Genomic DNA, 12,564 nt, shown 5'->3' on the forward strand with positions numbered 1-12,564 from the left:
GCATGTGTGGAGACAAGGGCTCCCCAGTAGACAGAACCCAGGCTGCCGCCTCCCTCGAAGGAGCACTTCTGTTGTATGTCCGTTTTATACGGTGGCCCTCAGCCTAAATTTTCACTGTAATAACAGGTTACCAAGCGGCTCAGCGGTAAAGAATCGCCTGCAGTGCAGGAGATACAGGTTCGATCCCTGGGTCGGAGAAGGAAATGGCAACCCACCCCAGGATTCTTGCCTGGGAAATCCCATGGACAGAGGAGCCCGGTGGGCTACAGTCCACAGGGTCGCACAGAGTCAGACTCGACTGGGCGACTGCCCACCGCCACTAGGACTAGAGCGGATTTGAACCACTGGTTCCCAAGCAGCCATCTGCAGACAAGGACCCTTGGTGATGGTGGGGAGCGGGGTGAGTGAACAGAGCCAAGAACGGAGCCCCACCTGCAGACATGTGGAAAGAGGCTGGCGGCCTGCTGGGGGCGCCCAGCCCAGCTGCCCCACTGTTTCTGCTGTTGGTCCCATCTCCTCCTCCTCACACCCTCAGACACCTCTCCCCCAGCTCCTGGCTCCTTGGCAGTGGACCGGAAGAAACGTTCACTGGGAGAGGGCGGCAGTACTTCTGATTAAAAGAAAACCCTGACCCTACAGCTTCAGGGATTAAGGGCTGCTTACAGAAGGAACTGGCTCTGAAAGTATTAAGGTAAACAGAATACATATGTTCATCGTCACATCGAATATTCACAAAAATGCTCCCTTGGGGACTGGCTTGGTGGTTCAGTGGTTAAGAACCTGCCTTCCAATGGAGGGTCCTTGGGTTCGCTCCCTGGTCAGAGAACTAGGATCCCACATGCCGCGGGGCAACTGAGCCTGTGGGCCACAAGAAAAAGATTCTGCGTCCCTCAACACAAGATGCCACGTGCAGCAACCACGGCCCAATACAGCGAAACAGATTTCTTTTTAAAGCCGCCACTGCACACACATGCTCTCCTGTAGCCCACATGTCTCCCCCGACAGGGTCTCATGAGCACTCTCTGGACCACACTGCGGACATTCCACTAGGAAAGCGTGCCCACAGTTCCTCATCGGTCCCTGGACACTTAGGCTGTTGCTGGTCTTCTGCCATCGCAAGCAAAGCCTGGTCCGTGCATTTATCTCCTCGGAATAGAAATCCCAGAAGGATGTGGCTGGCACCAAGGCCACGCAGAGCCCCCGCCCACCCCCGCCTGACCTTCTCACCTCGGAAAGGTGCAAGCATGTGCTCACCAGAGCAGGCCCCACACCAGCAGGGCTCTGCATACCCAGCTCCGAACTCCCTGCTCACATCAGGGCGACGGCGAATCCCGCCCCCTCGATCCTGGACTCTGCCAGGCCCTCGCCTGGCTTTAGCATCTCATCCGGCTCCTCTCAACAGCAAGGATTCCGAGAGGCTGTAGGGGGCTCCCGCCCAACAGACACCCCATCCTTACAGGCTGTGCTGATACAGCCTGCCTGGAGCAGCCTTCAGTGGTTGTAAGAAAAGCTTCATTTCACCCAAGATGTTAAACAGTAACCACGGGAGGCCTGGCAAGGTCCACAGAATGTTGTTCTCTTTCACAGGGCCTGCCTGATGGTCCACTGCCCGTGGGAAGGTTGGAAATTCAAGGCCTGGTGCCCAGATGGGGATATGAGGGCTCTTCAGCCTTGCCCTTCAGTGGGTTTTACTACCCCCTCCCACCGCCCAACCTTCCAACAGACACACAATCCCAGTGGATCTGGTCTACGATCACTTTCTCAACAAATGATGCTGGAACAATTGAACCTCCATATGCAGAAAAAGTGAACCTCAACCCATATCTCACATTTTATATACCGCTCACCGCCCCCCAAAAAAAGGCCCTTGAAATGGATCACTGACCAGAGGGACAACCTAAAACTATAAAACTTCTAGAAGAAACACAAGAGAAAGTCTTTCTGACCTTGGGTTAGGCCTAGATTTCTTAGATACAACATCAGAAAAGCTTTTTGTGAAAGAAAATATTGATAAATGTTGATAAGATATTGGGCTCCATTTTAAAACTGCGCTTCATGAAAGAAGTCTGGAAACCAAACAGACCAGCTAGGAACTGGGAGAAAGCATCAGGGAAACACATCTGACAAAGACATCCACGTTTCTTTATATCCAGAATAGATATTGATAAAAACTCAGAAATGAGAAAACACCACATTCGAAAATGTACAAAAATGAACAGACATTTCACTGAAGAAAATCCATAAATGGTGTCCATTAGGAGAATGCATTATCTGACCCTCCACGAGATGACAGCATACACCTAACAGAATGCCTACAACAGAAAATGCTGACGCAAATCCAAGTGCTGAGGAGGATTTGCGAATTCCCATTACATCACTGCTGCTGCTGCTGAGTCGCTTCAGTCGTGTCCGACTCTGTGCGACCCGAGAGACGGCGGCCCACCAGGCTCCCCCGTCCCTGGGATTCTCCAGGCAAGAACACTGGAGTGGGTTGCCATTTCCTTCTCCAATGCATGAAAGTGAAAAGTGAAAAGTGAAAGTGACGTCGCTCAGTCGTGTCTGACTCTTAGCGACCCCATGGACTGCAGCCCATCAGGCTCCTTCGCCCATGGGATTTTCCAGGCAAGGGTACTGGAGTGGGGTGCCATTGCATACATCACTAGTGGGAATGTAAGATGGTTCAGCCACTCTAGAAAGCAGCTTGGCAGTTGCTTCTAAAGTTAAGCACACGTGAACTGTATGACCCAGAAATCCCACTCCTGGGTATTGACTCCAGAGAAATGAAGACTTACATTCACACAAAAACCTATACACTGACATTTACAGTGTCTATTCACAGCTGTCATAAACTAGAAGCAATCTAACTGTCCTTCAGTGAGTGCATGGATAAACAAACCCTGGTATATCTACATAAGGAAATGGTACTCAGCCAATTAAACAAAAAAAAAAAAAAAAAAAGCTCTCCCAAGCAGCAACATGGGAGAATCTCAAAAGCATTATGCTAAGTGACAGATACTGGATTCAAAAGACACGACATACTGTGTGATTCCATTCATAGGACATTCTGAAACAGGCAAAACTATAGGGAAAAAGAGCTGTGGCTTGGGGGGTTGGCTGGAGTGAGGAGGGGCTGACTACACGGGGCATGACTGTGGTGCTGATTACACAGCTGCCTGCTTTGGTCAAAATTCATGGACCTGTACACCAAAATATGTTAATTTTTCTGCATGCAAAAAAATCTCAATAAAAGAATTTTGTTTTGTGATCAGTTTGAGAACAAGTCCACTCACCAAACCCTCTTCCAACTGGACTATTCCTCAAACTCCTTTTATATAAGAATTCTGACTCAGGCTCTGTATGAGGAGAGCCTGGCATCAGAGAGAGGCTGACAGAGGCCTGAGACTGGAGAGCCTGCTCCCCTGCATGTCAATGGGGCAAAAGTGGGGGAGACTAATCCCCTCCAACGCGCGCGCGCTCTTGGTCGCTCCTGCAGAGACGCAGAGTCTATTTCCGCTCGTGGGTCTGGGCGGGCCCTGGGACTTAGTTTGTCCACTAGAATGTGGGGAAGGGGGCACCATGATGGTTGCAGAGCCTCCAGACCTCAAGATGCCTTCCAGCTCCAGCCTCATCCTTTTGGAGCCCAGCCCTCAGGCCACCCCACCTGGAGATGAGGGGCCACACGGAGGAGAGCCAAGGAGTCCAGTTGCCAACACGTGGGGGGCCTTCCAGCCCAGCTGACCCATCAGCAAATGTAGCCGTGCAAGCCAGGCCTGATGAGACTGGTAGAGAACTGCCCAGCCACCGACAGAAGTGTGAGGCAAATTGTGTTAGCTGTGACTTTTTACTCGGACAAAATTAAACAAACAGGTTGACACGTCTCCAGTTACAATGAAATGACCATTTACTTCACTGGACAGGCAGAGCTGCTGGAGGCAAACTTGTGGAAAGCGTAGTACAGCGCCCAGGCTTTTAAACTCTGAGTTACTCACCTTTGACGGAATCCAGTGCCAGTTCCAAAAAAGTGGCATTTCATTTTGCCTTTTCTTTCTTCTGTTGTTCCCTGTTGAACCCTTTTAGGAAGCAGCATCTACCAACTGAGAAGGGTTCATTACAAACGCACTCATTTTTGCAACTTTCTCCTGCTGTAAGGTACTCCCTAACACCCGCCAAAAAAAGGTCAAGTTTACCGTTTTTATATTTTCAGCGGCTTCGGGATCTGTATTAGTATAATGTCTGTAGTCCTGATAAATCTTTTCCAAAAACTTAGAAGAGTCTTCACGTGGTTTTTGCTGAATTGCTTGAATTCTGTTCAGACTCTTTTGCTTTGGGTCAGCTTTTCAAAGCCCGGCTAGGACGGACTGATAAGCGACGTTTGAATAAGAGCGGGCCTCCCTCGTTGAGACCCAATTTGGTTCAGCTGTGATACTGCCAAGTGGGCTCAGGTGTAGGAGAGCCTCCTTGTAAAGGGGTCACGATCCTTCCAAATAAACTCGTCTGAGACACCTAGCCAGCAGGTGGTTGACACTGAGGCCCCCAGGAGGCGACGGGGTAAGGCAAGCTGCCCTGTCCCAGGAGTGGCTTCTGGCACCCTGTCGGGTCTTAGATGGTGATACCAGACCGGGGGTCCCGGTGTCCCAGCGCTCACACGGGGTTTTCTGGTTGATCCCTTGAAGGAGGGGCCGTCCTGGGCTCAGCTGGAGGAGTTAAGGTTTGGAGCGACCTGTCCTCACTCTTCTTACCTTCTTTTTCTTATTTTCTCTGATGTAATAGCACAAACGCTTGCATGTAGAGAATGTCATCATTTCCCCCCATTCTTCACAGAAGAGCCACCCTAAGACCATAAATAGCAGTGGATGGTCTCTAACTACAAAAGGGAGCCTTTGCCTCGGTATCAAACAAGCAGGCTGAATGCTGGGCTGGGGCGTTGGGTGATTTTAGGAACCAAGCAGAACCTTTCTCTTATCCCTGGGATAAGAGGAGGTTTTTTGTTTTTTTCTTTTCTATTACTCTCCTCCATGTGACATCATTAAGTGTTTTAAATATCATCGATTTGATTTGGCTGTAAGTGGAGGAACAGGACCAAACAAAATGAAACAAAAAACCCCAAAGACAATCAGAAAATCCTAAATAAACCCTCCAGTTTGGTCTCGGGGTTTTACATATGCCAACAACACAGGAGGCCACAAGCGACGTCACTGACACAGCAAGGGTGGCAGTACCTGGCGCGCAGGGCCCCCGGGTCCCCCCACCTGAGCCCCTTGAGGAGGAGATCCTAACAGGTACCGTGGCCACTCGGGGGTACAGTAAACTGGCCTCACCTCCCACTCACAGCTGTAATCAGATCACTCATCCAAAACACGATCAGAGGGCTTTCTTTAGGGATAGTTGAAACATCTCCCATTTTTAAAGACCGCAATTCAAGACAAAATACAGACGGCCCATCCAAATGCTAACATCCGAGGAAGCAGGTGGTCCTGGGGTAAAGAACCCGCCTGCCGATGCAGGGGACACGGGTTCCACCCCTGGTCCAAGGAGAGCCCACGTGCCCTAGAGCCCAGGCTCGCAACGAGAGCCCGAGCACAGCAACGGAGATGCACTGCAGCCAAAAATAAATCTGTACAAAAGAACAGAAGACAAAGAAGCAAACGAGCCAGGTAGAAGGCCAGCAACTCTTTCCTCTCTCCAACAGGGTAGCCCACTCACATACATAACAACTTGCCTTATTTTGAAGGAAAAGCCCCACACCCAAAGGAAATACAGTTTCCAGCTGTACACACCAGAGTGATTTACCTTACTATATGAAGTCCATCGGATCCCAAATATCAATTCCTAGCTCCAAACGCCAAGCACTGGAGAAGCCAGTGCTGCTTTGGAGAATTCTGAAGCCCAGGTGCACAGGACAAGCGGTCCTGAGGGCTGCTAGGGCCTTACTCAAACATTCCCCCATGCAAAATCTGTTACTTACTGCAAGTTTGTACTGCTGACTGCGTGACGGGCAAATTAATGGAAACATGAGTTGTGGGGGCAAGGAATAGCAACTCTAGTTGGAAAGCTAGTAGACTGAGAAGATGGCGGACTCAAAGCCCAGAGTAAATCAGGCTATTTTATAGTAAGGGGGAGGGAGTAAAGCCAAGCATTTCCTGCTTCCGGTCAGCCTGGTTGCGGGGCGGGGCGGCAAGAGCAATGCAGCCAATTCACTCGTGGGCCTGATCAGGATGTTTCTGAGCTGTGAGTGCTCAGACGCTAGGTTGTGTTCGACTCTTTGCGACTCCACGGATCAGAGCCCGCCAGGCTCCTCTGTCCAGGGGATGCTCCAGGCAGGACTACTGGAGTGGGTTGCCATTTCCTCCGCCAGGGGATCTTTCTGACCCAAGGATCGAACCCATGTCTCCTGGGTCTCCTTTTGCATTGGCAGGTGGATTTGTTACCGCTGAGCCACCTGGACAATCCTTCCTGTGAGCTAAACAAAGCTAATTTAGCTTGATGCTTCTTACCCTGGGAGCCAGGGTTCCCAGAAACGGCTCATTATGTATAATTCAAGCTTAAGGCAACATCCCTTTAGTGATTAACTTGTGCTAAAATACAAAGGTTCTTCCCCATTTTGGGCCCAGCCTACCCCCCAGCTAACTCTGCTGGCATCTCTGTGCAGCCCCCCGTGTCCACCCTCCAGGTGCCCAGCACGTGTTAGGAGCCCAAGAGCTTGGTTGTTACTGGGACTGAATCCAGAATCCCCAGGATGAGCCACAGCTGTGTTCTCTCAAGGGACCGCCCGGCCACATTTCCTGACGCCTGGGACCCAGCATCTCAAGCTTAGTTGCCAAATTGTGCTTGACACTTTACAGCCTCTGAAACTCAGGATTCTGCTCCATCCAGGAGCACTGCAGAAACATCAAGAGCCAGAGGCTGAGTGCACGCCCACGCACGCACACGCACGCACACGCACGCACAGGACAGGGGAGCAGTGGTCGTGCTGTCCGCCTGTCCATCCGCGGACTGACCCGCTGTGGCTCAGTCCCAGGCTGGGTGCTGCCCAGAGGGCTGAAGCTCCAGGCGTGCCGGGGCCTGCTCACACCAGCTGTCGAGAGCTGCACGTCTCCTCAAGCCCCACACTACACTGGACACCACACTTGCCGTCTGAACGCGGCCATCGTGTGAGTGTTTACATCACACACCAGCAAACACTATAAATTACGTCCTGCTCCTCCTTCCAAAGCCAGCACTACATGAATGGAGCCCCACTCCTGGCTCCCAGCAGCTAGTGGCCTGGTGGGGTGGGATTCCTCTAAAGTGTGGTCCACGGACCAGCAGCATCCGTCGGCATCACCTAGGGGCCTGTCAGAAATGCAGTTTGCCCTCTTCCCCAGGCCTCCATATCAGAATCTCTAGGGGTGGGGCCGGTAGTTCATCAAAACGCTTCAGTGGGCAAATCTGAGATGCAAAGATCTAAGTACCAGGGAGGAGCAGGAGGGGCTTTGAGGAGAAGTCCCATTCTCCTACTGCCGAGTCAGGTGTCCCCTAACTGCCCCTCTTGTAAGGGGTAAATATCATATAGAGAAAATTTAGGGGAAAAAATAATCCACCTTTCCATTAGCCACATAACTGGCTAGTCCTCCATGATCTGAGCACGCGCAGTCGCGTCCGACTCTGCGAGCCCAGGGACTGTAGCTCGCCAGGCTCCTCTGTCCATGGGATTCTCCAGGCAAGAATCCTGCAGGGGAATTGCCATGCCCTCCTCCAGGGGGTCTTCCCCACCCAGGGATTGAGCCCGTGTGTCCTGTGTCTCCTGTACTGCAGGCAGATGCTTTACCCGCTGAGCCATCGAGGAAGAGAAAATTTATATAAAAGTCAACTGTGGGTGCACTCATTTTCCACACATTAGGATGCAACACGTTTGTATCCTGACTTCTTCCCGAACACCACGGCCTTAGACTTTGGCACAGCCGCCAAGGCCTGCTGGCCTCGCCGAGCACAGACTGCGAGCAGTCCCCTCCGCTGCCTTTCGTCTGCTCTGGCCCGGGCTCTGTAAGCACCTGGCCTGTAATCTTCAGAATTAACATTCCTCGTGCCGCCTGGCCCGCAGAGCAGGCAGGAAACCAGCCTCCCTGGCCACGGGCAGAGCCTAACGGAGAGGAGCGGGACCCTAATCCTTTTTATTCCCGGGAGTGTTTGGGCATGGCCTGGCTCTGCGGTTTATAAACAAGCTCTTTGTTGGCTGGAGGGTGAGGGGTAAGGGTGGTGGAAGCCAGGGCTCTGTGCGGAGGGAAGTTAGACACCCCACTAGAGCTTCAGGATGTGGTTGGTTAGCGGTCAGGTACAGGATGGGAGTGTAAACACACGTCACTGACTGCAGGTGACGTCACTGCGCAGTGACAGGCTCTCGAAAGCCCCCCACTCCCCTGCCTCCCAAACTCGGCAGCTTTTCCTCACAGACCAGCCTTCTTCATTCAACAGACATTGACTGGGCGCCTCCTTTGATCCCACCACTTCACAGAGACGGGACAGAAACTCTAGAACAGAGTGTAGTCCTTCAGACCCAGTGCTGGGAGTGCCCCAGGCTAGCGTCCAGGTGGACAAGTAGCTTGAGGAAAGTGTGCAGGCAGAGTGAGTGTTCAGTAAACTAAGAGTTGTACAGGGTAACTGGAGGGCGTGCAGGAAGATGAGGTGAGAACAGGGGTAGGTGTTGGGTGGTCACGTGCTCAGTGAGACAGGATAAACTCTTTGGTCCTTGATCTGCAGACACATGACTGAGAGGAGGCCACCCACCTAAGTACATCTGTCCACCCTAGATCCATCCATTCATCCATCCACTTCCCCACCCCCTAATCCATCCTCTCTCTGCTCAACCATCACCCATCCATCTACCTGTCCACCTATCAGCTTAAGGGGACTCTGTACCAGGTACAAGATTTCTTCCTTCTTTTCCTGGGTCTTGAAGGTCTTACCATCTCCCCAGCAACTTATATATACCGTTGACCCTTAAACAACCCTGATTTAATGGCATGAACTCATTTATACACACACTTTTTTCAATAGTAAATCCAATAATACTATATAATCCCCATTTGGCTGAACCGTGGATCTAGAGGAAATATGGATACAAAGAGCCAGCTGTAAGTTATACGGGGATTTTCCACAGCACGGAGGATGGGTGCCTTCACCCCCATATCGTTCCAGGGTCAATTATATTCTACCTGAGAACTACCCCTCCCTACTGGTGTCTGCTGCTGCTGCTGCTACTGCTAAGTCGCTTCAGTCGTGTCTGACTCTGTGCGACCCCAGAGACGGCAGCCCACCAGGCTCCCTCGTCCCTGGGATTCTCCAGGCAAGAACACTGGAGTGGGTTGCCATTTCCTTCTCCAATGCATGCAAGTGAAAAGTGAAAGTGAAGTCGCTCCGTCGTGTCTGACTCTTAGCGATCCCATGGACTGCAGCCTACCAGGCTCCTCCGTCCATGGGATTTTCCAGGCAAGAGTACTGGAGTGGGGTGCCACTGCCTTCTCCCTACTGGTGTCTACCTGCAGGCTATTCAGGTGATGGTGTTGTTAGAAACAAGGGATTGGATAGCCCTGTGGCAGTACGGCTCACCTGGCCTGATGTTTGGGCAATGTGTAGCTAGGATAAAGGTATTGAGGGTAGGTGTGCTGAACACAGAATGATGTGGAGATCTCATGCTGACAGTTCTTTCAAAAGTCAATTATCAAGCTGTTACAGCATATGAGAACACATGTACTCACATAATCACGAAATATATATGCCTTCAAATGTAAAAAGGAGTCAGAGGATGGACGGTGCACTATTTAAAAAACATGCACAATCTTTTGTCAAGTTTTTTTTTCTTCTTTTTGAGCTGGGAGTTGGGGGTGAGAGTGACGGAGCAGTGTTTTAGTCTTATTCTTCTTAAATGGCTTAAATTTGGTAACTACTTTGACCTAACATCTTTCATTGTCCTTTATTGTGAAAAAAAACAGCTCATGCTGATTATAGACGACACCACACACTCACACACAGTACAAGGTCAGCAAAAACCACCCGGAGATATCTATTGTTTTATTCTCTTGGGTAGGTTTTTGCTCATTCCCTTTTTTCTGCATTGTTTCAAACATAATTAAGAGCACCCATTGTATGCAGATTCGAATCTGACTTCCCTCCCTCTGTTTAATGTATGACATGAAAAAATACTCAAATAGTTTTTTTTGAAAACACCACCTTAATGGCTTTCAGGAGCACTGTGCGTGGTGTGCAGGTCCCATAGCTCATGGAAGCAGTCCCCTTTAATTGAGGGCTTAGGAAGTCTCCAACGTCTTGCTCTTATTTAAAGATGGAGGCCATCCTTCTGGTGTCTGCCTTCTCTCAGAACTATTTTACTTAGGTAAACTTCTGGAAACGGGATAATTTAAAAACTTTTTTTACTGCTGAGACTTCAATCCCTATTGCCACCTTGCCTCCTCCGAGGTCCCTTGGCGGGCCCTAGAAGGTGTTTCCAGCTCCCTGCAAGGCGGGGGAAGCTGTGTGGGTGCGCTCCTGTCTAGTGAAAGCACTGGGATGCCCTGCGATGTGAGGAAAATTTTGCAGAAAACGAACTAAACTGAAATAGAGTGACTAGCCTTCCTGCCTACTGTGGTTCCAAACCCAAATTAATCTCGTGATTAAAAAGTTAAAAAAAAAAACAAACACCTAGCTCAAGATCATTTTACCCTGAGTTTCAAGTCATGCTGCCAGGAATATGTTTCGGATCTCAAAGTTGTATAACGAGTTTCTGTTAAACAACACAACTTCCTGCTCACTTTTTACACTTAAACGTGAGGTTTGCACCCTGGCAGTCAGATCATCGCCACTGCTCCGGAGGGAGGAAAAGAGTGTCCCTAACGGCTCCTACTCCTCCAAGCGCCGCAGCCTGACCGACCGGGGGACAGGGTGCTGGGGGGCGCTTGGCCGCCGCAGACGGCTCGGGAGGGCGCTCTGCAAAAGCGCTCCAGCTGTGGACTGGGATGTCCTAGGTCCAATTCCGGGCTCCGTGATCCTGGGCAAATCGCTTCGCTCTCTGAGCCTCAGTTTCCTGGCACGCGACACGGGACCAAGCCCAGCGCGCCCCGGGCCCCCCGGCTCGGAAGGGGCGCGCGCCGGCCTGGCGGGGTGGGCGCAGCCCGGGCGCCGGCACTCACCTCCGCCGTACATCTGGCACAGGTAGGGGAAGCGCCACACGTTGCCCAGGCCCACGGCGTACGAGATGCAGGCGAACACGAACTGCCGCGGGGTGGCCCACAGCGGCCGCGTTTTCTCCATGGCCCCCGGGCTCGGCGCGCGGCGCGGCGGGTGCGCGGCCGCCAGGAGCGCCGTACCGCCCGGCTCGGCCAGGGGATGGCCCCACGCCTCTGCCTCTCGCCCGCTTTTTAATTGCTAATCTCATTAACGGCGCGCCCGTCGGAGGGGCGAGGCTAGTAAATGGGTGACGGCGAGCCCCACCCCGCCGCCGGGCCGCCGCGGCCGGGAAGGCGCCCGAGATTGCGCCGCACAGGGAGGCGCCCCGGCACCCCCGGTTCCACGTGGGGGCTGGTGTGTCGGCTGCGCGCTCCGGGGAGGGGTCATTTACAGTGTGGCCACCTGTGTGCCACTCTTTACGGATGGGGCTGTGAACGACACAGATATCCCCCAGCCCTCCTGGAGTTGACACTGGTAAAGGGAATTGCTTCAATGGACTGGACGAAAGAGCCCATTTTCAACCAGTTTTTACCCCCAGAAGAGATAACTCCATATGGTTTATCTTACTCCATATTTAAAACAGAGAAACACAAGGAGGGCAACTAAGGCAAAGCAAAGGGGTCAGCAGTTACAGGGGGTAGGCTGGGGTGGTCAAGGAGGGCTTCCCAGAGGAGGGGGCTTACGTTTGTTCAGAGACCAGGAAAAAGTGAGGGGCTCCCCCACTTCTCCAGCGGACCGGGAGTGACGCACGCAGCCATCTGCTTCCATCTACAGGCAGGTTGTGTGTGCCGGGCCAGGAGTATGGCTCGGTAGGGAGAGATGGGGCCGGACCAGGTTTCCAACAACCGCTGTGGGATATTCTACTCCTGGGGCCAGAGATTCCGATTCACTAGCCTCAGGTCTGGACCTAAGAAGCCTCCTGTTTCTATCAGTCCCTCAAGGTGACTGGGTTTAAGGGGGTCCCTAGCAACGACTAAGTGGGGTGCTTTGGAATAACGCACGATCTGGCTTTGAATCTCAGTTCTGATTCAAAGCCTCTGACTTGGCTGTGACCTTGAACAAGGCATTTAACCTCTCTGAGCCTGTTTCCTTATCTATAGTGCGAACAAATATATTCCCCTTTCCATGGGTTCATGTGAGAATTAACAATTTAGCTTATTATCTGGCACATACTAAGTGCTCAGTAAAGAAGCCATTATTATAGGCTGAATAAATGAATGGGTAATACACTAAGTAATAATTACATGCTTTGAACAGTTCACTTGGTATATAGTAACAGTTAAGAAAATACAAGATAAGTAAAATTAAAGAGATGAAAAGCAGAGTTGCCAGTGGAAATCTTATGTGATGCCAAAGGAAATCACC

General features: G+C 51.5%; 1 protein-coding gene across 2 annotated transcripts in view; it reads right to left on the reverse strand.

Moving 5' to 3' along the window:
• SLC6A20 (solute carrier family 6 member 20) overlaps positions 1-11,283 on the reverse strand; it is a 55,860-nt gene extending 44,577 nt beyond the window's left edge. For both annotated transcript variants that reach the window (XM_040246788.1, XM_040246787.1), the window contains exon 1: positions 11,163-11,283. In XM_040246788.1, the coding sequence (XP_040102722.1) occupies positions 11,163-11,283 (121 nt within the window). The remainder of the gene's footprint in view (positions 1-11,162) is intronic.
• Positions 11,284-12,564: the final 1,281 nt, after the last annotated feature.

Source organism: Oryx dammah, unplaced genomic scaffold (genome assembly GCF_014754425.2).
Source record: "Oryx dammah isolate SB20612 unplaced genomic scaffold, SCBI_Odam_1.1 HiC_scaffold_9, whole genome shotgun sequence".
NCBI lineage: Eukaryota > Metazoa > Chordata > Mammalia > Artiodactyla > Bovidae > Oryx > Oryx dammah.